General features: G+C 44.8%; 1 protein-coding gene across 1 annotated transcript in view; it reads left to right on the top strand.

The window, feature by feature from the left end:
- Positions 1-370: 370 nt before the first annotated feature.
- Positions 371-27,779, top strand: part of Gtf3c1 (general transcription factor IIIC subunit 1) — a 65,512-nt gene continuing 38,103 nt past the window's right edge. Inside the window, exons 1-6 of the mRNA XM_034496681.2 lie at positions 371-652; positions 4,096-4,305; positions 8,497-8,673; positions 9,123-9,266; positions 11,606-11,702; positions 14,675-14,798. Coding sequence (XP_034352572.1) covers positions 432-652; positions 4,096-4,305; positions 8,497-8,673; positions 9,123-9,266; positions 11,606-11,702; positions 14,675-14,798 — 973 coding nt within the window. The 5' untranslated portion in view covers positions 371-431. The remainder of the gene's footprint in view (positions 653-4,095; positions 4,306-8,496; positions 8,674-9,122; positions 9,267-11,605; positions 11,703-14,674; positions 14,799-27,779) is intronic.

Genomic DNA, 27,779 nt, shown 5'->3' with positions numbered 1-27,779 from the left:
CCGTGTTCCCCATCCCGCACCGCCAGAACCTTCCCCTTAGGCTGGACCCCATCTTAGGCCGGGGTCCCTGTGGCTTGGTATTCCGCCCTGAGACACCTCCGAGGGATGAGGGACAGCCGCCCAACCTCCCGGCGGGGCCCACGGACACTAACCGTCCATCCCTAGAGGCGGCGGTTCCGGCCTCCCGAACCGGAAGCGGCCCTGACACTGTTTGCAGTTCCCCTGGTTACTACGGAGTTCCGGACCAATGGTGAAGGAACTCCGTTCATTGAGCCCGCCCCCGAGTGGCGTGACGTCACGGCGGAGCGCTGGGACTCCCCCTCAGCACTGAGCATCTGGCCCGCCTTCCCTAGGCTGTACGCAGGCGCATTGGGCCCAGGCCTCGGCGGCGAGGTGCGCAGGCGCCTCGGGCGCTGCTAACTGAAGCGGCCATGGACGCGCTCGAGTCGTTGTTAGACGAGGTGGCCCTGGAGGGGCTCGACGGCCTGTGCCTGCCCGCGCTATGGAGCCGCCTAGAATCCCGCTCGCCTGCCTTCCCATTGCCGCTGGAACCCTACACGCAGGAGTTTCTGTGGCGGGCCTTAGCCACGCACCCGGGCATCAGTTTCTACGAGGAGCCGCGAGAGCGACCTGACCTGCAGCTCCAAGACCGGTCAGCTACCAGGGGTGGGGCGGGGGCTGAGAGCTTGGAGGGGGCGGGATGGTGCGTTGCAGAGCGGATACCGTGGGACGTGGGGGATGGGCGCGGGAGGCGAGCTAACCTGAGCTTTCTGCGCCCTAGCAGGCCGGAGTATGATGAGCTGGGGGAGGGGGCATCCGCTGTGACTATTTCCCAGTGTGTTGAGGGAGTCTAAAGAGTTCCTTTAAGTTGGGTGATAGGACGGGAGTAGGAAAGTGGTTGGAAAGTGGAACCAGGTGAGGTCCTTCAGGGACCTTTCGGGAGCATTCGTTCTGAAAGCTAAGGCAGCTAATTGGAGGTCTGCACAGCACCAAACAGCAGTGAGAGAGTAGCCGAGATGTATTGGGCACTTCCCATAAGTGGGTTCCAAGACCCAGTTCTGGAAGCGACAGAACTCAGTAGATCAGTTCCGTGACACTGAGTGAGAGACACCATTGTCTTTTCATTTCACAGAGGAGGAAGCTGACCACCGAGAGGTTAAGGGACAAGTACAGGATTCGGGGATTGCTAAATGCACGTTTTCCTTCTCCTGTCTGTCCCTCTCCAGGAATAGAATCCAGCTCCTTGCATGCCCTAGACGCGAGCTCTCCCACTGAGAGCACCGTTAGTCAGCCCACCCCTTTACAAGTTTTTAAGAAAGGGCTGACAGTATAGTCCAGTGTGACTTCATACCCTCCTGCCTCTGCACCCTAGCATTTGGATTGCAGGCATGCCCCACTATGCCCTGCAAGTCGGAACTCTTAAGCTACGTTATGAAGGTCAGAGGAGGTTCTAGAGGTAATAATGAATCAAATAAGTTTAGATTTAGGTGGCCATTTGGCAAATAGTGCTCTGAACAGACAAGACCAAGTGGGATAGCTTAACGGGAGAAATAAACTGCATGTGCCTGAACTGTGAGCTTGGGAGCAGAGAATGGGGAAGGACTGTTGCCACGTAAGTGTGCTTATTGTGAGGAGTGACCGTGGGACGTACATGGTGCAGAAAGTTTTACAACACTCCTCAAGAGGTTGGCATTCTGAAGAGAAAAAAAGGCTTGGGGGGGGGGGGGGGCGGTAAAGTGGTCATCAACTAGGAATCCAGGAAATTTAGGCTCAGGATCTCTTCTGCCCTTAACTAAATTTGTCTGAAAAAGAACCTGTGATTGTCTAAGTCAATTGATGAAGCTGTCCTTTACTGTAAAGACAGCAGGACGTCACTGAAGTGACTGAAGTGAGACCGTGACGGAGTGAAGCAACCAGTCAGAGTCTGGTTTTTATCATGGTGGGGATGGGCATGAAGGCAGCATAGGATCAAACAATCCCAGGTAGCCTGGCCTAGTAGCACATACCTGTAGTCCCCAAAGGCAGGCTCCAGCAGAAGAAGTCAAGACCAGCTCCAGTTACATTGTGAGAACGTTTTGTTGTTGTTGTTGTTGTTGTTGTTGTTGTTGTTGTTGTTGTTGTTGTTTTAAAGAAAAAAGACAATCCAATGGTGGTGGCAGCACATGACTTTGGATAGAGGCAGACAGATCTCTGAGGTTGAGGCCAGCCAGGTCTACAGAGTGAGTTCCAGGACAGCCAGGGCTATACAGAGAACCTCCATCTTGAAAAACCTTTTAATAAATTAAGAAATAAGTAAAAAGGCATGTTAGGAAAACAGTTCAGAGAATTTGGTGACTGGTGATATGCAGTGTGGAAAAACAGAAATGAAGGTCTGTGTACTTGGTGTGTGCTGCTGCTGACCTGAATCAATACTAATCCCCTTCACAGAGTTGGGGGGAAGAGCAGTGGGTGAGTCTTGGGGAGGTGCTAACTCAAGTCTCCTTTGAGTGTGAGGGAAGATTCTGATGGGTAAAGCAGCCAGGGGGAGGGGCTGGGTTAGATTTCTGTGAGTCATTCTGGGTACTTGGTAATCAAGAGATCATCCTCAGGATAGTCTTGTGATTGGACACCTTGAAGCTACACCTACATTTCAATGCTGGATGGAGAAGGCTGCGTCTTCAACCAAGATTAAAGTGTGGGTGGAGAAGGAGAGAGCAGGCCTCAGTATGTGCTGGGAAATTGAGGGTTATATAGGACAAAGTTCACAGAAAGGACAACAGTTTTCTAAAAAATTTAAAAGTACAGATGTGGTGCCTCAGTTACACTAGAGAAGAATGCTAGCCAGGCTCCAAAGGCAAACAGTACTTTACCTTAGTTCACCTGCTTAAAAAAAGAAACTCATAGATGCCAGCTGATAAGAGAGGCAGCTGAGCCAGTGTGCTGGGTTCCAAGGACTTGATGGGAGGTGGGGAAACGGGCCTCTTTGATTGAGCTCATGGAATTTGAGATGCTCGGTAGACTGCTAAAGACATTGAATTGTTGTTTGGGGGGAAATAGGAGGAAGCAAGGGGCTAGGAATATGGGCGAGGCTCTGAGTTCCATCCCACAACCACAAAGCAAAACACAAGCCTGGCGTCAGAGACGAGAGTTGTTTGCATGCAGGCAAATATCAAAACCATAAAAGTGGATAAAGGAACTGGAGAGAAGACTAAAGAGAGAAAGCTGTCAGGAGGACATCCTTGGTGGGTGAGCTAGGAACGAGATCTGGAGGGAAAGCAAAAGGCTCTGGTCAATAAAGTGGATACAGTCTCTGATTCTGGGTATGTTTGGATCCTAGAAAGGTGGAAATTTTTTGTTGTTGTTGTTTTGTTTTGTGTTTTTCTTTTTCTGAGATAGAGAGATAAGAACCTGGACTGGAGGTGTAGCTCAGTGGGTTTGAGTCTTAGAACTTTATAAAGCAGGTATGGTGGAATTACCCCTGTGATCCCAGCATGCAGAAGGTAAAGCAGGAAGATCAAGGCTTCAAGATCATTCTTGGCTATGTATTGAGTGAGCTCAAGCTTGCCTAGGAGACCCTGTCTCAAAGTAAAAGAAAGGTAAAAACCTGCTTGTCAAGTTTAACTGTGGGCCCGGCATAGTGGTGCCTGCTTGTAATCCTAGTACTTGGGAAGTGGATGCAAAAGCATCAGAAATTCAGGGCCAGTCCAGGCTGCAAAGAAAAATTGTCTTAAGACGAAAAAGACTGGGCTGGGCAGTGGTGGCACACGCCTTTAATCCCAGCACTTGGGAGGCAGAGGCAGGCGGATTTCTGAGTTCGAGGACAGCCTGGTCGTCAGAGTGAGTTCCAGGACAGCCAGGGCTGTACAGAGAAATCCTGTCTTGGGGGAAAAAAAAGAAGAAGGAGAGGAGGAAGAGGAGAGGGAGAAGGAAGAAGAGGAAGAGGAAGAAGAAGAGGAGGAAGAGAAGAAGGAGAAGGAGAAAAGAAGAAGAAAAAGAAGAACTTGTGAAAGACAAAACTGAGTAACCTCCCCTGTTCTTCCCTCTGGTCTCAGTGGGGAATTGGCAGTATCTCTGAAGCTGAGTTGGGAGTTTTTAATGTATATGTTTCCTCCCTAGATATGAAGAAATTGACTTGGAAACTGGAATTTTGGAGTCCAGGAGGGACCCAGTCACTCTGGAGGATGTCTACCCCATTCATATGATCTTAGAGAATAAGGATGGCATCCAGGGCTCCTGCCGATACTTTAAGGAGAGAAAGGACATCACCAGTAGCATCAGGAGCAAGTGTTTGCAGCCTCGTTGTACAATGGTGGAAGCCTTCAGCAGGTAATTCTTGGAGGAGACACCAGGTTCTCTGTGTATCCCTCTTCCCCTCCCTTTTACTTCTGCTTCCTGCAGATCTGACTCCTGTCTGACACTTTGACTTTTAAGATCCCAGTCAGCAAGTCCTTAATCCCTGAGATGGAGCATTGCCGTGGTCTTCCCATATTCTTGTTTTTCTTCCTGATTGTCCCCAGCTTTTAGTGAATTTTCTGTTCCTTCTGCCCTGTCAGGGGTTAGCTGTTCCCAAATATCTCATGTAGTGTTTCAGGTATGAGCCCTCATGTGTCCTGGTGGCCATTTCTCCATCTCAGACCTGCTTCTCCCTCTCACCTCTGTGTCCTGGTCAGAGGCAGCCTCATAAGCCAGGATGTGTACGTCAGGAACTTGGTCTCTTTCTAGGCCTCCTCTCTCTGAGATGTCTGCACTCAGTTGTCAGTCATATCCTGCTGACTTATCTTTCTAAACTTGTCTCCAGTAATGCAGAAGTCTCTTCACCACACTGGTGTGGTCTCTCCTCTACCTCCTGTAATGATTAGAGGTTTTCCTAAGATGAAGATGTGATGGACATATGGTCTCTTTGAGTTGCTCACAGCCAGGGTTTTGAACTAGCCACATCTCACTCACAGGCAAATTTTGTTTGCCCAGACTGAGGTCATATTTATTTTAGAGATTATTTTATTGCTAACATTTAGAAACATGGATTTCCAGTAGCTCTTTAAAAACCCATGCAATTTATTTTTACAAAGACTGGTTCTTATAAGCAGTATAGGGTACAGTTCCCTTCTGGTAAGCTGGGTTCCGACCACTCATTTTCCACACCAGTGATCTTGTTCTCATTTGCCACCTGTTCTGTTCACTATGGCCTAGAGGCCCTGTGTGACCTTGTCCCTGCCTGCTAAGCTCTCTCACCCAGCCTCGCTGTACTTCTGGTGGAATCTGTCAGGCTCCTTTGTTTCTGAAGGGAAAGTTGTGTGCTGTTCTGTGTGCTTAGAATGTTCTGCCCTCATCCCAGCATCCCATCCCAGCTTCATCTGCACCCCTCATTAAGTGTCTTGGCTGCCCAGGCACCATCAGTTTACTGTGGTCTGGTGAGAAAATCGTGACACAGCGAACAGGGCATCTGGGTCTTCAAAACTTAACCATTTGCAGCAAGGTCATTGAATTGTGCCACAGTCACTTCACATGCTCATTGGCAGCATTCTTCCCTCACCAGAAGACCATCAGCTTCCCACTGGTAGACTCTCTTCTTTGTGTTCCACATTGAACCTCTCAGTTGCACGGGTGCTTGGCAGAGAGTTGGTACATGTAGTTTACTTCTCCCCTATTAGGCTATCCTACTTGGGTTAGAAGTTGAGGCATCAAATTGGGAGTTTCTGGCCATGCTGACCTTGTGAGCATCTCTTAGCTATCTGGTTGCTGGCATGTATCACACTCTAGCCATGCCACCCCTGGTCTTCCAGAGCAAGCCTGCTCTGTCAATGGGCAGGGCCTGCTTTCTTGCCCTCTCCCTCACACCCACCTTCCTGCTGCCTCCAGGGGTTTCTGAGACTGTGGTGTGCTTCCTCTGCTGACCACAGGTGCTTTTGCTGAAGCTTTGTGCCCAGAGCTATTCTGTCTGGAGTTAGAACCCCTGATGTGGTTCTTCATTTTTTGGCTTTTCGTTTGTGAGCTTTTTAAAGGTAGATTATTATTTTTACTTATTTGTCCTGGCACCGTATACTCTGCTTAGCATCTGATCCAAAATGATGGTCACAGTCCTCAGATGTACAGTAGCAGGAATCATGGGACCAGCGGCTGGACAGTCTTAATGCAGATGAAATTGGGAGCATCCAGGGTTACGGTATGGCAGTCAGTCCTTAACACAACTGCTGGCCTCATGATAATGAAGGGTGGGAATTGACACGAGGAATGAGATTGACTAAGAAGCAAGCTTGTTCCTGTGTTTGCAGTCATTTATCCAGATGGCCTCTTGTAGTTTCTCTTAATAAGCCTGTTTTAAGGGGGAAAAGGCTTAGGTCTAAGTCTTTAAGGATGGACTGTATAGACTTGACACATGCTGTAACACACATTTTACAAAGACAAACTCTTTCCTGCTGTTTGCGTGGAGAAACAAAATTATCTGGCTGGTACAGGAGCACAGAAAACTGTGACTAAGCAGAGAGTACCTGGGCTGCTGAGGCCTCAGGACCAGATGTTGGAAAACAGCAAAACAGAAAGAAGCCAAAGTGGCTTCAGAGGAGAGGGATGAAAAGCCATGCTTCTGTAAATCTTTGGTGTCACTTTGGTCTGGAAGAGGGCAGTCCTCCAGCTCAGTCATTTGGAGCCAAGCAGTGAGTAAGGGCTGGGTCTCCCTGAGGCTGGACCAGAGTGTGAACAAGCAGCTCTGTACATAGTTGTAGGCAAGGCACCAGTGAGGCTTTGACATAGTGTGATGATATGCAGTGTGTTAGCTGCCTTTTTTACTGTTGTGATAGAGAACTTGGCAAAAAAACAACTTAGGAAGGATTTGTTTTGGTTTATGGTTTGAGAGGGTTCAGTAGGTGCCTCATGTTCAGGAATGCATTGCCAGAGTATGAGTCGGTGCACATCTTGACAAATCATGAGACAGATGTGGGATGGTGTAGCCCACGTTGTTCAGGGCAAATCTTCTCCACTTAGGTAATCCCCTAGAAAAGCTCTCATACAATCAAAGGTGTGATTCACTAATGTTCTAGCTACTAATTAACACTGTCAAATTGACACTTGAAATTAAAAATTAAACATTACACATACTATAGACCCAGACACCCCAGCACAGAGAATCATACTCTTAAAAAAATAACTCTAAAATGTGTCCATCCATCCGTCCATACATCCATACATCCATCCATCATACCTACAAGCTGATGTTGGTGGAGACCAAAAGAAGACATCAGATGCCCTGAAGTTACAGGTGGGTGCTAGGAACTTAAAACTCAGGTCTTTTGTGAGAGCAGCAAGAACTTTTAACCCCTGAGTTGTTTCTCCGGCCCCTAAAGCACTCTACGTGAGACTGCACCTTCACTAGTGGTCCCCTCCCTTTTCAAAGATTCTGGGTGTGTCTCTGGGCCTCTTTTTAAGGAGACTTTAAGTGCAAAGCCTCGGCTGCTCTCCATGACCCCTTCATGCCTTCTAAACCAATACCATGTGGGAGACTCTTAGACATTGAAATCAGCTTTCAGCCTAGGATGCAGCCTTGGCCCTTTCTGCACAGCTTCTTCTGTGTATTTGCTTTGAAAAGAACTCCTCAAAAGATTTTGTCTGAGTAATGTTTGTCTCTTACTTAAAATCATAGCTTATTAGCACCAGTTAACCAGCATCTGTTGTCTTGATAAACCAAATGTTTTACTTCCACAGTCTCCTAATCCAAAATATCATATGAATAACCTCAATAATCTTGGCTTCCCTATAAAAGTTTACAAGCCAGGCCTCCATTGTCTGGATCACTATTAGCATTGTCTTCCAGGTTCCTACAATAGCTCAATAAACTCAAAGCACTCAATGGCTATTCTGCCCACAGCTCCAAAATCCTCCACCGGTTCACTCAAAACAGTCCAAGGCATGGCAGCCTTATGGTCAGGTCCATCATAACAATGCTCTCTTCCTGATACCAATTTCTGTCCTAGTTTGTTTCTCTGCTGTGTTCACACCAGTTGAAGAAGGTCACGGTCTGCCTCCAATGATAGTACTGAAGGAGAGAGACAGTGTTACAAAGGCTGTTGCCAAGAGTACTAAGTACTATGAAGAATCTGGGCATGGTTGGGGTGGGATTAGCATCTTCTGGAAGGCCTAACAGTTCTGATACAGTTCTGACAGCTGAACTGTGATCTGACTCTGAGATCAGGAATTATCTAAAGGTCCATGAGAGTCACAGCCAAGTAGTAACCTTGGAGCTATGTGAAGATGGAGGCCCCTGTAGATAGAAGGCAGACTCCTGAAAGATGTGCATAGTCAGTTCTATGGCAGTAAAGAGTATGAATATATCTTAGTGTGTAGAGCCAGGGAGCAAGCGTGGCCTTATCTGTTGGCTCACAGTAGTTCTGACTCAGAACTTGTAAAACAGAACTGGGGTTCTGTGAATGTCTCAGAAGAAACAGAAATGACAAAAGACCCTGGTTTCTTGTGCTTTGGTTTTCTTACAGTTGCACTGATTCTGCATGTGATTGTGACTTGCAGGTGGGGTAAGAAGCTCATCATTGTGGCTTCCCAGGACATGCGATACCGGGCCTTGATAGGCCTAGAGGGGGACCCTGATCTGAAGCTTCCTGATTTCTCCTACTGCATTTTGGAGCGCTTAGGTCGATCCAGGTGGCAAGGGGAGCTGCAGCGAGACCTTCACACCACTGCTTTCAAGTAAGAGCTAGGCTAGTGTCTCCACTTTAAATTACACAGCTGTTGTACTACACTCTAAATGCAAGGGCCTGCTGCTGTGTCTTCCCCACGGCATGGCTTTTTTGTTCCAGGCCATTGCCCTTTTGACTTTTCTCTTAAAGCTATCAGGCTAGGGGCTGGAGAGATGACTTAGTGGTTAAGAACACTGGCCCTTCTTTCAAAAGTCCTGAGTTCAATTCCCAGCAACTACATGGTGGCTCGCAACCATCTGTAATAGGATCTGATGCCCTCCTCTGGTGTGTCCAAGGAGAACCACAATGTACTCACATACATAAAATAAATATTTCTTTTAAACAAAAAACAAAAACCTAGCAGGCTAAGCAGTGTGTATTCATGTGCAAGTGAGAAACTACATTGTAAGGCTAAAGCTAGCACTAAAGAAGTGGGGTAACCACTCTCTTCTCCTGCAGGGTCGACGCTGGGAAGCTTCATTATCACAGGAAAATTCTGAACAAGAATGGGCTCATTACAATGCAGTCACATGTGATCCGATTACCTACTGGAGCCCAGCAACACTCCATCCTCCTTCTCCTTAACCGGTTTCATGTGGACAGGTGCGGCTGGTAGAAAATGTTTATTTACTTTTATGTTGTAACTATGTGTGTTTTTAAGATTCTTAAAGGGCAAAAGCCAAAGGTTTTCTTAAAGGTATTTTATATTTGTTTCTGAGGAAAGTATATCCTGCTCATTTAGAAAGCCTGGCAATCATACAGAAAGGAAGGAAAAATTCTTCCCAACAATAGAAACTATTAATTAACATTTTGTTGAAGAATGGGGAACATTTGAAGTAAACCTAATTTGATTGGAGACAGTGGCAAAGTTGTTGAATTTTGTCAATCTCAGATTGAATATATTTCAATCATACAACCTAATAATTATCCTATATGGTCACACAGTGAGGTTCTACCAAATGATGAAAATGTGGAAAGGTGCCATTTTAGCTGTGTATCATAGTCCCACTGGTATAGAGCTCTGGGGAGAACAAACACATTTTCTTAGGATTTCTATTACTTTGAAGAGGCACCATGATCACAAAAACTCTTATAAAGAAAAATATTTTGGGGGGGCTGGCTTACAGTTCAAAGGTTTAGTTCATTATTGTCATGGCAGGAAAACAGCAGTATGCGGGCAGACATTGTCCTGGAGAAGGAACCAAGAGTACTACATCTTAATCTGTAGGCAGCAGCAGGAGACTGCCTTACTGGCCGGACTTGAGCATATATGAGACCTGAAAGCTGCCTCCAGCATGACATACCTCCTCCCATCAGGCCATATCTACTCCAACAAGGCATACCTTCTATTGCCACTCCCTAACATACACGTCTATAAGGGTCACTTATTCAAACCACTACACACATTCCTTTCTAAGGACCAGAGAATCTGGGAGTGAGCAAACTTTTTTTTTCTCACTCTCCTTTACAGTTGGAGTGAGTAATTAACCTGGAAAGGGCACAGGGGAAAGGGTTGTGCCACCTGCCTAGTCTTTATAGGAAAAGTGAAAGCCAAGATGGGTAATAGCCAAGTAGGTACAGGACCTAGAAAAGCAGCCATAAGTTGCATAAGCTTCAAACACTTAGGTTTGGTCACCAGTACTCTGTAGTAGAGATGGGCAGTAGCAAGAGACATTTGGGAAACAGATAAACAGACACATCTCTGGACTTCATAACTGATTCTCTTCTAGCTGATTGTCAGAATCCTGCTTTCAGTCCTTAGCTAGATGCACCCTCAAAGAGAGAGGCAAGTGTGCATTCTGGAGTAAATGTAACTTCTGTTTTTAACACTCACTGCAGTGCTGTGACTTGACAAAAGGTGGACACTCGGGTGCATACTATTTACTGGGCGTCCAGTAAAATTCGTATCTGTACTCCTATCAGACACCTGTAATTCTGCATGCCCTTCATGCCTGTACACTATCTATCACAAGTCCTAATCCATCTTCTAGCACCCTGCCAACTGTACCATCTCTTTGCCTGTGTTTTAGAGAGAATCATGTTTTACAAGTTTTACATTTTAATGGCTCATACTGTCCATTAGTTAAGTAAGTATATTGCCAAACTTGATAGCATGGTGGCACATACCTGTTATCTCAGTACTTGGAAGGCTAAGGCATGAAGATCCTGAATTTGATGCCAGCTTGGGATACAGAGTGAGACTGCCTCAAAAACCAAAACAGCAACAAAGACCCACTCAAGCCGAGGCCTGCAACTTACCAGAGCCTAGATAACAAGGGTTAGAGAGAATGCATAGGGTGCCATTTGAGTGGTAGGAGAAAGCGCTTGGTACGTCAGCGTTACTGTTTTACCTTTGCCTCTTTCTTGGGCAGAGTGCCTGTACCTCTAAACTGTTATTTCCTCTTATGTAAAGTGGTCATGACAGTGCTTCCCATGTGCCAGAGCCAGGTGCAGTACCCATCTCTTCATTCTTGTCTTCACTGGGGGTAGCATGCATTTGTTTTCTCTTCTTCTGGGACAAGGAGTCAAGCCGAGCTGCTCCACACCCTTCCACAGACACAAGCTGCATGAGCATTAGCTTCCTTGGAAGCCATTATCTCAGAATCATTTATCATGATACACCAACTTCATGCCACAAAGGAAGTGGGCATCAGGTCAGTCACACCAGAGAAGCCAAAAGTAGAAATAGGAGAGGGCTTGGTGGAGTGAAGGGAGTGCAGCAGACATACAAAAGCTTGAGTCTTGGAGGCAGAACTTGAAAGGCCTCTAACCTTTAAAGTGCTATCAAAAGGTGAGGAGGTTAGAGATTGTTGGATTGATGTGTCTGCCCTGGAGTCCGGTTTGTACACTATCACCATAACTTTGGACATGAATTGCCATCTAAAGATCAGGTAGTCTTTGGTGCTAGGCTCCAGCAGGTGATTGGCTGGTGTTTCTTTCAGGAGAAGCAAATATGACATCCTTATGGAGAAGCTGTCTATGATGCTGAGCACACGGAGCAACCAGATTGAGACTCTGGGCAAGCTGAGGGAGGAACTGGTAAGTCCTTGAGGCAGGGTCTGGTGAGCAGCTGGGAGCTGTGTGTAACCTAGAGAACTTAGAAAGAGGGCGCACTAAAGACTTGAGCCTGATCCAGAGCCTGACAAATGGCCTTTTCCTTTCTTTTTTATTTTTGTAGTGCTAAGAATGGAATTGACCATTAAAACCTCATGCCTACTAAGCATTTTACCACTGAGCTATATCCCCAGCCCTGGCCTTTTCTTCTTCACAGTGAGAAAATGCTGGTTTTCATTGAAATTCTTACCCTTGACTGACTTCATTCCCTCTGGGGTTTGCTCTCAAACTCACTGTCAGAGTTCATGTGGGATGATAAAAAATTTGACATTTAGATTCTCTTTCATCATGAAACTTGTAATTTTACTCCCGGTGGTTTTATGCTGAAGTAACAGGGAGGAAAAAGCAATTACTGACCTGCTCCATCTCGGGCTCAGGAGTAGCAGCCGTGATGGAGTATGAGATGTAGCAAGCTCATGGTGACCCTGCTGCCTGGCTGCCAGGGATGGTTCTCAGTGGAATGTTAGCCAAGAGCCAGTGTTAGACATGGAGAGGAGACTGCCCTGGAAGCTAAACCATGGAGCTGGAAGCTGCATATCAGAATTTGGGCAGTAAATAGTCCTGAAGGTCTTGGATCACACCTGTCAGGACAATCATCAAGAGTCACCTGTGCTGTGCTAGTCTTTGACTTCATTGTGTACAGGAAAAAGGCCTCTCCCTGTCGTGAGAACCATTGCTTCCCTATCTCCAAGGAGCAGTAAATTGGCCTGGTGTTTTTGTTTTTTCACCTTGAGATTTCAGATAGAAATTTAAGTATAAGAGTTTAGGCAGGCCTGGCTCCACTGGTGCTCATGATGGCAACCAGCTGATAGTGACCAGCCCCATCGAGTCCCTCAACTTTCTGTTACCTTCCAGATACTGATGGAATCAATTCCTTTGCAATTTTGGATGCCCTGCAGTTTGGGATAGGAGTGTATTTGTCTGTTTCAGTTGATCAAAAACTGGGAAATCAAAAGAAGGTTGAAATTTAAAAAAAAAAAAAAAAAAGAAAAGAAAAGAAAAGAAAACCTTTTAGGAGACTTAACTAGAAGTGAGGAAAGTTGCTGCAACAGGCTGAAGAAAGCCAGTGTCTGCCCCTTTGTTTCTTATGTTCCCTATTCCTGTGTATTCTCTAGGAATTGGGACACTGTTGTACCCCTTCTTGAGGAACAGGAAGTGATAGTCTTGTTCAGGTCAACACTATGCCTCACTCTTCCAGAACAATGTATCTTTGAGCATGTGGCTCAGTGAGTGTTTTCAGTCAGAGCTGGATCAAAGTGGCAGAAGTGGGTGAAGGTATCAGGTGGTCCTGTCACAGGGCTATGTCATCAGGAGGGCTAGTGGATGAACCCACAATGGGAGGGAGATGTGGCCCTGGACAGCTTACACCTGGCAGAGCAATTCACAGAAGAGATAGGGCTCTTAGAAGCCAGCAGTGATTAGATATAGTGGTGGATGACGGTGATGGATCTTAATAGTGTGGCTTAGACTAGAGTCTGGAAGCTTCAGCCTTGGGTAGTAGCTGTGTCAGTTGCATAGAGAAGCCCAGGAAGAGACAGTGATGGTGTGAGGCACTGAGAGAAGGAGGACATAGATCCTGGATCCTGGCCAGCAGGCCACTACTGCGCCTTGAACTTGGATGTATTTTGAAAGTGACACAGTGGTGAGTGGTGACCCAGCCAGGATATAAGAGGACTGACAGAAGGTCTGAAGATACAACTCAGGCTTTGAGTGGCTGATCCTCAGGTAGACTGGAATGTGACACTGGGCTGGGGTGAGAAGGCTGGGATCTGGGACTCATGCTGTGTGTTCTGCGAGCCAAGGGCAGGGTATGGGTGAGGAGGGACACTTCGTGAACCAAGGCTGAGATTTATGGAGCATGAAGGCTTTCTGGGTATTCTCTGGAGTTGTCTAGTCTGCAGCTGGCAGTTGATTCCAAGGAGAGCCAATTAAAATAGCCTGTAGCTGAAGTGGGTGCTTGTCTTGTTGGGGCTCCTGCTGTTCTCTTTGGTGAACAGAACGTACAGGTCCCCTGAAGGGCAAGACCACATCATCTTCCCTCATTCTGGATGGTCCAGAGCTCAACGCCATATGCTTGGGGTAGGAATTTGATGGATGGGTTTCCAAAAGCTCTTTCTAGCTGATAGGCTCAGCTAAATTAACAAAAGGCACTGCATACAAATCTGCGTGTTTGAAGGAGTCAGATGGATTCATCTGGATTTCTTGGATAATCATATGTTCTGTAGCCCAAGTGCTGGCTCCTTGGAGTGGGCTGCAGATGTGTGCTGAGGCTCCTAGGCATCTGCTGCCTCTGCCCCCGTGGGCCAGGCAGTCCCCAAGACTCGGGGTAGCACTGAATAATGAGCACCTTCTCTTCACTTTTCCCTGGCTGGTGCCTGAGAAGCTGTGTCAAATAACAACTTGCTGGCTTTGGTTCTCTCATTTATTATGTAGGTCCTAGGATGGAACTCAGGTCTTCTGACATAGTGGCAAATACCTTTACCTACTGAACCATCTCTCTGGCTCCTTAGGTGACTTTAATTTTTTTTTTTCTCCACTGCCTTTGGGAGGACTCTTAATGGTTCATGCACACACTTGGATTTTAAAAGCAGTATGGGGAAGTCTTGTGGGCAGTCTCCTCTTAGGTCTGCCCCCACCAGTCCCACCTGACCTTGTCTACCGTTCCAGAATCTATTCAGCACATCTCTTTCCCCTCTTGTATTCACAGCAGGATGATTTCTGTACTGCTCCAGACTTTGTTCAGCTCCCTGAATGTAGCTTGGCAGTCTCATTAGTACCTGTGGCATTTCTTCAGTAACTGTCAGTCGGTAGTTGTCATCCTGAACACTGGTGTTTCTGCAATGCCGGGATTTCCCAGTGCCTTAACTTAGCAGTACCTGTGGGCTTGTGTTTTTCAGGGGCTGTGTGAAAGGACGTTCAAGCGTCTGTACCAGTATATGCTGAATGCTGGGCTGGCCAAAGTGGTGTCCCTTCCCTTGCAGGAGATTCACCCTGAGTGTGGTCCCTGTAAGACCAAGAAAGGTAAGAGCAGAGACTTACGGCCAACTGGCTCTCCCTGTCGTCATTTTTCTCTGGTCACATACTGCCTTGGAGTGTGAAGATTATACTCGATTCGGTTCCTTACTGCTCATTGCCCTCCATCTAGAAGGGATCCTAGAAGTATGACCTGCATTCTAGTGAACACCTCTGCAAGGGTGTCCTCCAGCAGCCTGCCGTCTTGCACCAATCCCTTCTTTGTGCTTTTATTCATTCCTTTTTTGGTACTGGGGACTGAACCTAGAGCGTTGTGCTTTCTGGAGCAAGGGCTCTACCACTGAGCTGTTTACCAAGCCCTGTTTGAAATACAGTCATGTCACACAGCAGTAAGAATGTTCCAGGGATGAACAGCACAGCATGCACTCACACATAGATAGTGAGGGTCAAACACTCAGTGTGGCTTCTTGGTGTAATCAACAGAGAGGCAGCATAAAGTGTACATGATTGGCTGGATATACAGGCATACTGCTTAGAATAATAAACATTTTCTTCAAGTAGGAAGACTATGTTCTAAAATTATCATGACTGTGTAACTCAGTAACATAATAGTTGATTAGCAAACATTATGTACTATCTGTCACTGTGCTGTGCTTTTGCCACAAATGCAGGAGAAACCATTACACTGTCACAGCAAAGGGTCATTAATTGAGAGAGGTGTTTAACTTTTTTATAACTATAATACTGCTGCTGTGTGTGCAGCACACATGACTGTTCTGCATCTCATATCCTTCTGTGGCCCTACAAGGTTGATCTTAGCATCAACATCTGACTTGTAAGAAAGCTCAAAGAAGCTAATAGAATTGGGAGATAGCTCAGTGGGCAAAGTGTTTATTGAACAAGCATAAGATCTGAGTTCAGGTCCCCAAGAACCCAGGTAAAAAGCTGAGTATGCCGAAGTGCACCTGTAACCCTGGTGCTAGGGAAAGTAGGGATTGTGAGATGAGGATATGAGGATCCTTGAGGCTTGCTGGCCTGCTAGCTTAGCTTAACCATTGAGTTGTAGGTTCAGTGAGAGACCAGGTTTCAGAAAATGAAGGTAGAGATGTAGAGGGATTTTAATCTAGCTACATGACTACTCTATATACTCTATAATATAGACACACCCTTAGCACACACCTTTAATTCCTCTGGTTAGTATACAGAAGTGCCCTTAGTACACACCTTTAATCCAAAACAATGAAGGTAAAGTTAGTTTGTAGAAGAAAGCAGTCATGTTTGTACATGATATCTAATTGAGTGGCAGACAAAGTGATGAGTCAGAGAAAGATTTGACAGAACAGTATATGCCGAACTCTCATGAGAAGGGAGAGGAAAAGAGGCTAAGAGAATAGTGTAGGAAAAAAGGAGGCAGTTTAACTGGGACAGTTATAGAGAAGTTGCAAGAGAGAACAAGCTAGACACAGGTGAAAACGAAAGAGCCAGAAGATTAGAACATGTTGCCAAAGTTAGTAAAAGCTAAGCAGAGCAATTCAGGAGAGGCAAGATTGAATCAGTCGGTTTGGAAAGCCTGAGTCAGAACAGCTGAATTGAACCAGCCAGCCAGAGTTCAGAAAGAGCAAGAAAGTGTAAGCTTACTCAGCCCCAAGTCTCAGGATGAAAACATTCTAGACCTAGATAAGATTGTAAGGAGGCTAGAAACTTCTAAGACTAGGCCTAAGCTAGTAGACTTCGGAGATAACACTTAAATCAGGTGTATAAAAGATACTTTAACATTGAATGCAGTTGATATAGGTTTAATATAGACTTCTGACCTCCATGCAAGCATACCTACACACATATATTAGCACACCTTACACACACACAAAGTTTGCACAGTTGATATTCAACAGGTACAGACTGTGAAGAAGCTTAAGATAGAGGCTGGAGTGATGGCTTAGTGTTTAAGAGCACAAACTGCTCCTCCAAATGGACCCAGGTTCAATTCCCTGTAACCTCTATTAGGGCTCACAACCATCTGAGGTCTCAATCCAAGGGAATCTAATGCCTCTGAAAGCATTGTATTCACAGATACACAGGCAGATAAAATACCCAACACAAAAATTTACAAAAAAGAAACTTCCACGAAGACAGGTAGGTTATAACACCCTAGCAACTTCATTTAGGCCTTTATTTTTCATGCTTGTCCTATGCCTCTTGCTTGATCAAATCTTTGTAAAATCTGAAAGTTGGAGCTTTCAGTAGATTAGGATAGTAGAAGATAAATGTTTTTCTGTGCTCAAATGCTACTGAAGTGATGATAGAGACATAGCAGGGGTTAAGCCAAGAACACAGCAGCAGGCATGCAATGGCTCTCAGCAACACCTGAGGGTGTAGTAACAGGAGACCAGACTGGGGAAGCTAAGTACCTATGAAGGGTGGGTAACTAGAAGCTGACACCTGAACTGGAAATCAAAGATTCTAGGTGCCTTTAAAAGGACAAATACAGATGGGACAGAGATTAGATGAGCTGACACTCTGCATGAGAAGCATCACATCTTGCTTCCCTCCTGTATCCCACGTGTCAGGAGCCTAGAGGGTTTCTAGATATGTGGGCATGAGAACAGGCCTGGGACAGGATGGAGTGCCGGCAGTGAAGAATGTGTGGCTGTCCAGAGGTGTGATTCCTAGCAGCTGTGGTTCCTTTGGCTGTCTCCTGGTCCATCTCATTTGATGACATTCTTCCATGGTTTTCTAGACTTTGTCTAGCAAAGCCACATGCTGTAGGTAAGACCAGAGGAAAGGAATATGGACTGGGGTGCTTATCTGTGATGGTTTAGGTAAGGTTCAGGATCTCCAGCCGTTGCCTCTGGAACAACAGAGGGACTAGAGCCTAGGACATGCCCTATACCACTGAGCTCCACTCCACCCCATCTGATACCTCTCTAAAAGGAAACATCATCTCTTAGAACTGTTTATCCTCTAGAACACTGACAACCAGAATTTAAAAACCTGGGACTGAGTTCTGAAGAAAGTGACCAGTTCAAGAGCAAAGGCCTCCACATACTGAATGCTGGAGTCTTCAGCTAAGGAAAGTAGCTCATCACATTTCTAACACATCTGACAGCTCACCCTTCACTGGGGCCCGAGTGATGCAGCTTTTTCCTACTCACCTCCTTCTGAAACACTGACCTCCAGGCAGCATCCTAAAGCAACACATTGTTGGGGAAAATGAAGCCTAATAGAATCCAGGGAACAGAAACCCTTGAAAAGTAGACAAAAACTCAATTCTCAGAAAGGAGTGGATGTTCATGAAAACAGAGCAAGAAGCTGTGGAGACAAAAGAAGGAAAATGGTTCTAAACAGTTCAGTGGAATTGGAGAGAGTAAGAGAAAGTGCACAGAAAGGTCTCAAGAAAGTGGAATGCTAAGTTAATACTAGAAAGGGGGGGTAGGTGGGTGGGTGGAGTCCCATGTTTCCTGAAAGGGGTACTGCTGCTGTGCTGCTGGTACACAGTCTCCTTCCACTGGGCCCCAACTCTTAACAGTTCCATCACTCTGAAGCAGCACAGACTGCTAGCCAGGCCTTTATCAGTGGGCCTTTGGGGCCACTTCCAAACCATAGCACAGCAAACAGGACAGAGAGAAACAAAAGGAACTGTCATGTCTCTAGTATAGTGGACAAAAATCCACACTAAGATCCAACACTGGAGGACTTCTCCAGTATTGGTGAAGGAAAACCCTGGCAAGATATGGCAGATGCAGGATGGGAGGGCTCAGGAGGACAGAGGTACATTTTAGTATTCTGGACTGTTGGAAGTAAGGTGTTAAAAATAACAGACTTCAATAATTTGACTTTCAGTGAGGAGATACTAAGGAAGAATCTGTATTGCTATGCAGGCCACTGTGGCCAGAGTTTTCTTCCAGGCTTAGGTTCCTGCAAATTCAAAGTAACCTACTTGACACTAACAGCTATCTAAATGGGCTTTTGAAGTCAGGCAGTCCTAGCCTGTGACTTCCTGGTGAGACTGCCTTCAGGAAATTACTTGACCTCTGTCTCAGCTTCCCTCAGTTGGCTTACTGGGGTTGTGGCACCTACCTTCTAAGGTGCTGTGATACTCTTGTGGGATGGTGGACTCTGAGTAGGCCAGAGGCTCGTAGCAGCTAGGACAGATCTAAAAGGACTTTTTAAATTTTGTTTTAGTTTTACTGTATAGCCCCTGCTGGCCTAGAACTCATCAAGATCTAGAAGTGCTGGAATTAAGAACATGTATCACCACACTAAAGGGCTAGATGTGTGTTCTGTTTAGTATGCAGTATTTGTTTTTATTTAGTGTGTTTCTGGAATTTAAAACAGATTTTTTTTTAAAGCCTGGGAAGTCTTAAGGTCAAAGAGGACATAGTAGTCCCATTTCCTTCATGTTAATTAACTGACAGATGGAGCCCACTTTCCCACTCCCCTCTTAGCAGTGACACCTGCTTGCTGCTATATAACACGCAATCTGTTTCCCTCTGGTGTGTCATCACCTTCAAGATATGTCTGTCCATGAGGAATCTCCATAAGCCTGGCCCGGGAGGACAGGACTTCCCAGAAGAATACAGTTAGTGATAAAGAGGTGGCACCCAAGTTGATCAGTGAGGACAGTTAGACTGTGTAGACTATCATGTGCACACCAAGCCTATCCTGATTGCTAGAGGTTGTTCTTAGCCATGATAGTTCCTGTACCTACACCGTCTTCCATCTCTGCTTCTTGGGTTTGCAACCTGGGCTCCCAGCCAGCTCTTTCCTCTCTTTGGTGGCCCTGGCTTCTTTGCTTTTCTGAGTGACCTTGTGCTGGGTTCTGAGCTCTGAGAGGAGCTAGTCACACCCTTTGTGTGCTTTATGTTCCTAGTACCTGGGCAGAATCAGCTCAGGGCCAGGTGAGAGCTTGGTACATGTACTTTAATCAAGCTCCATATCAGTTGCCTTTCTTATGCAGGAGACAGAGCTGAGTACAGTTTTCAGGGGTTTATGCCTTGAGCTCTATCGGTTCTGTTTTAGAATAAAAAAAATATAAAACTTTTTTCCAAATCACTCTGGAATAGAAAGGCTTAAAAAAATAAAGGTGATGCCTTACTTCATGTAAATTTACAAGTGTTCCTGGATATACATGAATTGTTTTTGAACACCTTAAGCAGAGTTTGGATTTAGGCACATTTTGTGCATACACTTTACCATATCTATTTGCCAAAAGCAAAATAAGCTTTGTAATTAAAGCAGTTGGCCTGAACTGCTCTGATTTATAAATTCTAATTATTCTCCTCAAGTATTTACTAGCCACTGTGTGTTATTAAATTGTGCTGATAAAAAAATAAGGAGAAGTAAATTTGGTAACCCCTTCCAAAAGGATCCCAGTTGGAAGCCCTTAGTGGAACACTTCTGAGTAGACTAGCTGATGATTGAGGGAGTCACCTCACATTCAGTTCTGAAGGGGATGGGGGCTGAAGCCCTCTCCAGAGATGATGGCCTTGTGATTCTTAAGAAATAAACAATTCTGCAGAAACTAACTTGGATATGCGTCCCCACTCCTAGTTTTCTACACTTAAAATGAGGAATCTAAACGTCAAGCTGAGAAGTCAATTCTGTTTGCAGTAACTTGGAACAAATTTAACAAAATATGTGCAGATCAGTTACTATGAAAACTATAAAACACTGCTGAAATTTAAGATCTGTGCAAACGAAAACGGATCAAGCATGCTAATGTTATGCTAAGACTCCCCAGATTGATCTGATTCAACACAGTCCATGTCTGATTCCATGGAATCAGAATCCGAAGTTGGTTCTAAAATCTATAACTAAGTGCAAGGAACCCAGAAAGCTAAACAGTCCTGAGGGAAAAGGATAATGTAGAACTCACACTTCTGTTTTCAAACCCTGCTGCAGAAATCAGACAGTGTGGTAGACAGAGCACAGAGCAGATAAACATCACACAAGAAGCCCCGGTGTGTGTGTGGCTCAGGTGGTTCTTACTTAAGATAAGAGAAGAATGACCACACAGCGGCTTTGTCATATGATTCCACCTGTAGGAAAGTCAGTTGGAAAATCTGGAATAGGATTGTTAATGTTTAGGGGGCAAAAAGGATAGAGAACTGGAGGTGGTAAGAGTCAGGCTGATATTGAATACATAGGCTGTGACTTGTACCCACTGAAAGGATAGATATACAATATGTGAAATAAATGTCAGTCAAATTTAAAATAAAAAACTATTCCAAAAAATATACAGGGTACAGCAGAGTAAAATTATGACCATTAAGAGGGGGACATTCAAAAAATATAGTAGGATTAAAACATACAACCTAGGATAGAAACAAGCCATATAAAGAATAACAGAAGTTCAATAAATTAAATATACAGGCCTAAAAGAGAGTCAAAGCCAAGAAAGATGGAAAAGATAAAGACCAAAACAGGATCAAAGGTGAACAAAAGCATAAAAACAAAGGGTTGGAGTTGTCCCAGGTTTTAAAAGTGTAGACCTTTGTGTTTTGAAGATGATGAAATAGTTAAAAATAAGTAGTTTAATAAGGGTAAAAGTGATTAAAGCACACTAGGTATAACATGAAAAGTAATTATTGTCAATAATTCATATATATAAAAGAAGCAAGAACATTTTAGTATGGCTGAAACTGTTAAAGGGGAAGCTCAGGTAAGGGTGAGCTTTAAATCCGACTATAAACAACTGGACTGGAGCCACTTGCACAGGGGCAAGGGCGGCATCTCCTAGAACGGCCCTTCTCTCTTTTCCACAGGTAGCAGCTATCAGCAAGAATGGGCATGAATGTCCCACCTTTGGGGGATGGGATCAGCAATGGTGGTGGCAGACAGCACACTCTTGACTAGGGGCTGGCAAGTGTGGAAGGAGGGGCTGGTGGGAATTCCCTTTGTCCCTTCCTAGTGTGTAGCCAGCTGATTGCTGGCTGTTGTTACCAGTGTTCTTGTTTCCTGTGTGTAAAACAGACCTGTCTATGGGCTTGTCCTAGACTTTAAAAACAGGTAGGCAAGGCAGTACTGCTATTGTTGAACATCCAGATAAAATGCTGGGCATCGTTCTAAGTTTTTCTCTAGTCCTCTTAACCTCTTTATTCTGTTTCTTCATTGTACTGCCAAGAAAATGGGGAGCACGGCTCATTGCTCAGATCATCAGGAGGGATAGTGCTGGGGCAAGGATTTAAGCAAAGAACAAGTAGTGGCGTCTGTAGTGGTTAGACTCAGTCCCTTGTGCTACCACTGTTCAGAGACTGAGTGGGACTCATGAGGAAAGGGAAGTGTGCAGGCCTGAGCCTGTGCTGAGGCAAGCCACCAGGCTCAGCATCTGCAGATCTCATTCCTGCAGGCCTCTCATCAAGCCACTGGCCATATTCCACACAGCCCCAAACATCACGCTTACAGAATAAACATACAGACATTCCTTCCACAGTCTGCTTTGCTGCTCAGCCCCATTTTTATTCTTTCCCTTTCTTTGACTTCTTACTCTGCCTAGATGTGCTGGAGATTGAGCCGTGGAGGCACTGTGGCATGTCCCGCAGGCAGAGTGCCTCAGCCCTGCAGCCAGAGAGCGTATGTGCAACATTCAGTGTGTCAAGTGTGGGAAAACCACTGTGTCTGTCCTTGCTCAGTCCAAGATGCATTTAGAATTAGCTCTGCTTGATGGATGAGAAACTTGGGGCTCAGAGAGGAAAGGAACTTTCCTGTGGTAGGCAAAAGCAGACTGTCAACTTGGGCCCTGTCACAGCAAGCTCAGTGCTTCTGGTTGCCTTGCCAAGCCTCAACTCTGTCTCTTTTTACATCAGAGGAAGCCTGTCTGATTTGTGTCTCTTCTGGACACAGTACAGAATAAATGTTTATGGAATCTGATTGAACTAAGGTCTTAGCAATCCAGCAGCTGGGTGTGATGTTTGTCCCTCAGCAGCTGTGTTTGAAGGCTACAGCAAGGCTAATAGGAAGGAGAGAAGGTACCATCTCGATCTGTTAGAAAAACTGTTTTTCCCCCTTTGAGAAAAAGCCTTGCTACTGAAACCAGGAACGGCCTTGTGCTTGAGTTTGTATTATCCTTGGAACAGAAAATCTGAGGATTGAGCTTCAATATCAGGCCTGCATATAAGAACCTCTGTCTGCTGAGCCATCTGGCTCACCCTGTTGCTATTCTTCATTGTTACAGCTGAGGAAACTGAGGCACAGTGTAAAAATATTTCTTTATTCTCTTAATGTATTTATTTTCTTGGAGGCTTACTGCCACTGTCTGCTAACCTAGACCTAATCCTAGAAGCAGCTAACCCCTATACAATCTAATCTAGGCCTAGAATGTTTTCAGCCTCTGAGAGTTGCTGCTGAATAGGCTTACCCCTTCCTAGGTTTTGTTTTGTTTTGTTTTGTTTGTTTGTTTGTTTGTTTGTTTTTCCCGAGACAGGGTTTCTCTGTGTAGTCCTGGCTGTCCTGGAACTAACTCTGTAGACCAGGCTGGCCTCGAACTGAGAAATCCACCTGCCTCTGCCTCTGCCTCCCAAGTGCTGGGATTAAAGGCGTGCACCACCACCGCCAGGCTTCCTAGTTCTTTCTGAGCTCTGACTGGCTGGTCAACTCAGCTGGCTCAAAACTGTAGGTAGGATAGCTGGAAATGCTTCCTCTAGGCGGGAAGTTAGGCGCAGCAGCTCATTAAAGGCCTTCTCCATGGTTCCTCATGGCGCGGCCCCAATTTCATGAAAAGGTCCATGAGTTTTACAGGCTTTATTTTTATGGCAGATGGTAGTTGAATCTGGGTGTGCCACCAACCCCCCTCCCCCCCCCCCAAAAAAAAAAAAAAAAAAAAAAAAAAAAAAAAAAAACTCAGGGCAGACCTGAGTTAAGGGGGGAGGGTCTGGGGAAGAATCCTTATTGGCTCCACACACTGGTCTTCAGGCATCTCATTAGTATGTAAATATCTCTAAGGCCTGAGGCTGGTAGCCCTCTACCTGTGCTCTTTGGGTGAGGCTGCATTGCCCTGAATGTGACTGAACTGTATAGGTCAATAGAGTTCCCCACCAAGTGTTAGCAGCCTGGATTCTGGGAGCGAGGCGGAATAGATGCCTGTCCCATACAGGCAATGGACACCTGTTGGGTCTCTGGGCTTTCCAGCCACTGCATCTACCAAAACCAACCATCCTATCACAGTCGTACATAAAACTCTCCACTCTGACTCAATCTGACTTCTCTCACTTGACCTCTCCTGAATTGCTCCTCTTGGCCATATACTAACTTTGGAATATGTAATAATCTTCTGGCTCCTTCTCATTCTCTGGCTCATTCTGTCTTCACTTGTATCTAGCTTATTCTTTCTCTGCAACGTGTCTCTGTACCACTGCCCCAGTAAAGCTGCCTCCTCTCCTTGTTCCCTCTCTGCACTGCCCTCTTAAGTAGCTTCCCTTTCCTCTCTTCTCGTGATAATTGGGCAGATCCTTTCTCTGATTCGTCACTGTCTATTCGTCACTGTCTATCACTCAGTCATCACCTTCAAACATGGCTGCTTCCTTCTACAAACTAACTTTACCTTCATTGTTTAAGATTAAAGGTATGTACTAAGCACAAGTCTGTATTCCAGCCAGAAACTAAAGGTGTGTGCCAATGGCTAAGCCACACCAGATCTAGAAACCTTTTTCAGTAAATAACATAATCTTAGAGTTCGTAGTGTGATCAAATATCCTGCAACATTTTCTTCTTTTTTTAGTCTAAGCTAAAAATTGAATACAATTTAACTATTTCAACAGAAACAATTGTCAATCTCATAAATTTAAACTATCCTTATGAAGGAAGACCCTTGACAGGAGGATCCTTCATAATTGCAGTCCTGATTACCTGTCCTTCAGCGGCAGTCCATTTCAGTAGCAGTGTTTTCCAGTCTGTCAGTCTGATGAACAGTCTGTCTTTCTTCAGCTGGTTTGCTGAGCATGCAGGGGGCATCTGCTTTTGCATCATCTACATTGCTGTCTTTCTGTGTCTCTTCCTTCCTTAAATTGTGCCTTTCATGTGGAAGCTTCTCTTTCTCAGATGGATTCTTATGAATTTTGGTGGAACCCATAATTCCACCATAATATATAATAATCCATAATAGTCTTTCGGGCAAAACCTCTTCCCCAATGTAACACATTCCCTAAGTTCCATTCTGATGTTAAAACATCTTTAAAGTATACAGGTTGATGTAATTCAGCAGTGTTTTGTACAATCTAGTATCTTTTAGGTACTCTTATTTCTCCTTTCTGTTTATCCAGGTACAATTAGATCTTTATGAATCTATACATAAACTAGACATTCAGGCACTTGAATTTTGCCCAGCTCCAAGCCGACAAGCTAGGCTTCTTATCCATTGTCAGTGGGCTGTCTGTCTTGATCCTCAATTTCATTAGGCACCATAGGTTCACAATTAATGCTTTCCTGTTCTCTTATTTCCTCTGTCTCTTGTCTTTTATGCCTTTGTATTATTACAGCTAATTTTTCTTGTTGTACAGCTATTTCTTCAACATTTTTAAGAGGAAAAATAGAAATATTGCACTTGAAATTAGGGAGGGGTTTCCTCCAGTGGTCATAATTGTAATGAATATAGCAATGGCTTTTTCAAGCAACATTTCTGTCCCTTCAACTTCTACCATTGCTCATAAGGGATCTGAAATGGAATTTCCCATTTTGGGATGGGGGGGGGATATAGTTGAAATATTTTTATTGTTTGAGAATTCCAAACAATGTATTGTGATGATATTCTTCTCATTTATTCCACCCACATCACTCTCTTTCTTTGAATTCAACATTTGTATCTCTTCTACATTAAATTATTGTTTAATAACCCCATGATAAACCCTTACAGAAAATTGTTCATTCCTCCACCAGAAGATACTAACTGTCCATAGTACGTCAGTTAGGAGTAGGGGCTCATGGACCCTTCCCACTCCATGCTTGACTGTTGACTGGCTTGACCTGTGCAGGTGACCACAGCTGCTATGTGTCATGAGGGCAGCATTCCTTTCGTATCCAGAAGACACTGTTTCCCTCTGAGCCTCCCTGACTACAGGCTCCTACAGTCTGCCTGCCCCATTTTTCATGATGGTCTTTGAGCCTCATGGAAGGCGTATGATAATAGCTATCCAATTAATCATGGCTGAAATCAGTAAAACAAGAACAAAAATATAAAGAATCAATGAAACAAAGACTTAGTTCTTTGAAAATATTAACAAGCTTATCATATCTTCTGGCCAAGTTAAACAAAAGAAAGAAAAGTGTCAAATTAATAAAATTAAAGAGAAGAAAGGAGACACAGAGAAAACACAAGCCTTTTTAAAATTTACATTTCTCCAAACTAGAATATTCTTTTAAAGTATTGATGATTTTCTGGATGTATATGAAGCTTCCCATTTTTTCGTGCAGGAAAAGTCTGCATATATCATTAAAATTATCTTTTGGGGTGGCTTACTGTGATTCGATAATGATTCACTGTCTCAGGCTCCTGCCTTACCCTTTGCTCTGGGCTCAAAGCTACCATTGCTCTGAGGTCTCCCGAGTCTCTCAGCATCCAGCCGAAATCAAAGAGCTGATGATGTTTCCTCTGGAGCTGATCCCAGGTGAATTTTCCTCTGTGCCTTTCTGTCAGAGTCTCCTGTCCTCTGTCTTTCTGTCAAATGTCCTCTGCTTTCTGTAATGTCGGTGGGCTTTCTTCTCCCATCATGTTGGGTTTTTCTCCCAGCCACATTGAATGACAGATGTAATAGTAAATAACTGTGTGATAAATATTCTGCAACAATACAGAAAGAACATATTACTTAGCCAAACAGGTAGAACTGGCAAAGGTGGCCACCTATCTAGTTGTCATCACTCACCACTGTCATATGACTTTGGGACTCTGGGCAGGCCCCTCTGCAGTCACCTAAGACTGTTACCTCCTCCAGTTGTCCTAGGGCTTCTTGATAAATTTCCCAGAGTTTGCTCACTGGGGTGTCACACTAAATTTCCATGCCGTTTGCTCTGCTCACCCTTAGCTTTCTCCTTTTACTTGAGGAAACCTAACAGTAATTTGCCCATCACTGACAAGCTGTGGGGAGCTTGAACAGGTGATCTAACCCTTCCATGCTTCAGTTCCCATGTATATAAAATGATTCCTGGAGTCCTTAGGACCAGTGAATGAGCTGGCATAGTCTGTGCCAGGCATCTACATTGTTTCCTATCTTTGTTGTCCTTTTCCTTGGGCATAAGTGTGGGTTTTCCCCTGATGTGGTATGTTGCTGTTGGCTATCTGAAGGTAGATGTCACATTTCCCTCAGAGCAGCCCAGAGTACGGCTTGTGCTGCAGTGAGGCCCCACCTTGTCTGTATTTGTTACTGGCACTCATGTCATAAAGGTGCTAGCTCAGACCTGTTAATCTTGTCTGCCTTGGCCTCTTTTTGAGTTATTTTGTAAACTAAATTCTTAGCCTCAGTCACCAGAAGGGCTCTTGTTGGCTTTAAAGGAAAAGTTGTTCTTCATTTCTTGAGCAAATCCCATGTGTGGGCCCTGCCTGGAAGACTGTTCAAAGGAGTAGGCCATGTCCTCCAGGGCACCTCCCTGATCCTTTTGTGCAGGTAATTCTTCCTGCTCTAAATTTGTTAACAAGGCACTGTAGTCTTGTCCCTATGACAAGTAGTAGGTATTTTAAGGTTTTTTTTTTTCTAAATTTATATTCATTTTATTTATATTAATTTTCATTTTAATTGTGTGTATATATCTGCCAAGTATGTGCCACATGTGTAAAACGCCCTGGCTGGATGAGATCATTTGATCCTCTGCATTTAGAACTAGATACAAGCAATTATGAGCTCTTTGATGTGAGATGCTAAGAAGCAAACCTGTGAGTGCTGGTAACTAGACCTGGGTCCTCTTAAGTATAGCAAGTGTTCCTAACCACTAAGCCATCTGTCTCTCCAGCCCCAAGATTAGTAGTTTTAAACTTCGCAAACACACCTCACAGGGGATGAACTTGCTGTGATCATAGGTCAGCTATGGCCTTTCAGGATGTTATCA

Source organism: Arvicanthis niloticus, chromosome 1, assembly GCF_011762505.2.
Source record: "Arvicanthis niloticus isolate mArvNil1 chromosome 1, mArvNil1.pat.X, whole genome shotgun sequence".
NCBI lineage: Eukaryota > Metazoa > Chordata > Mammalia > Rodentia > Muridae > Arvicanthis > Arvicanthis niloticus.
This window is presented reverse-complemented; position numbering and strand designations above follow the sequence as displayed.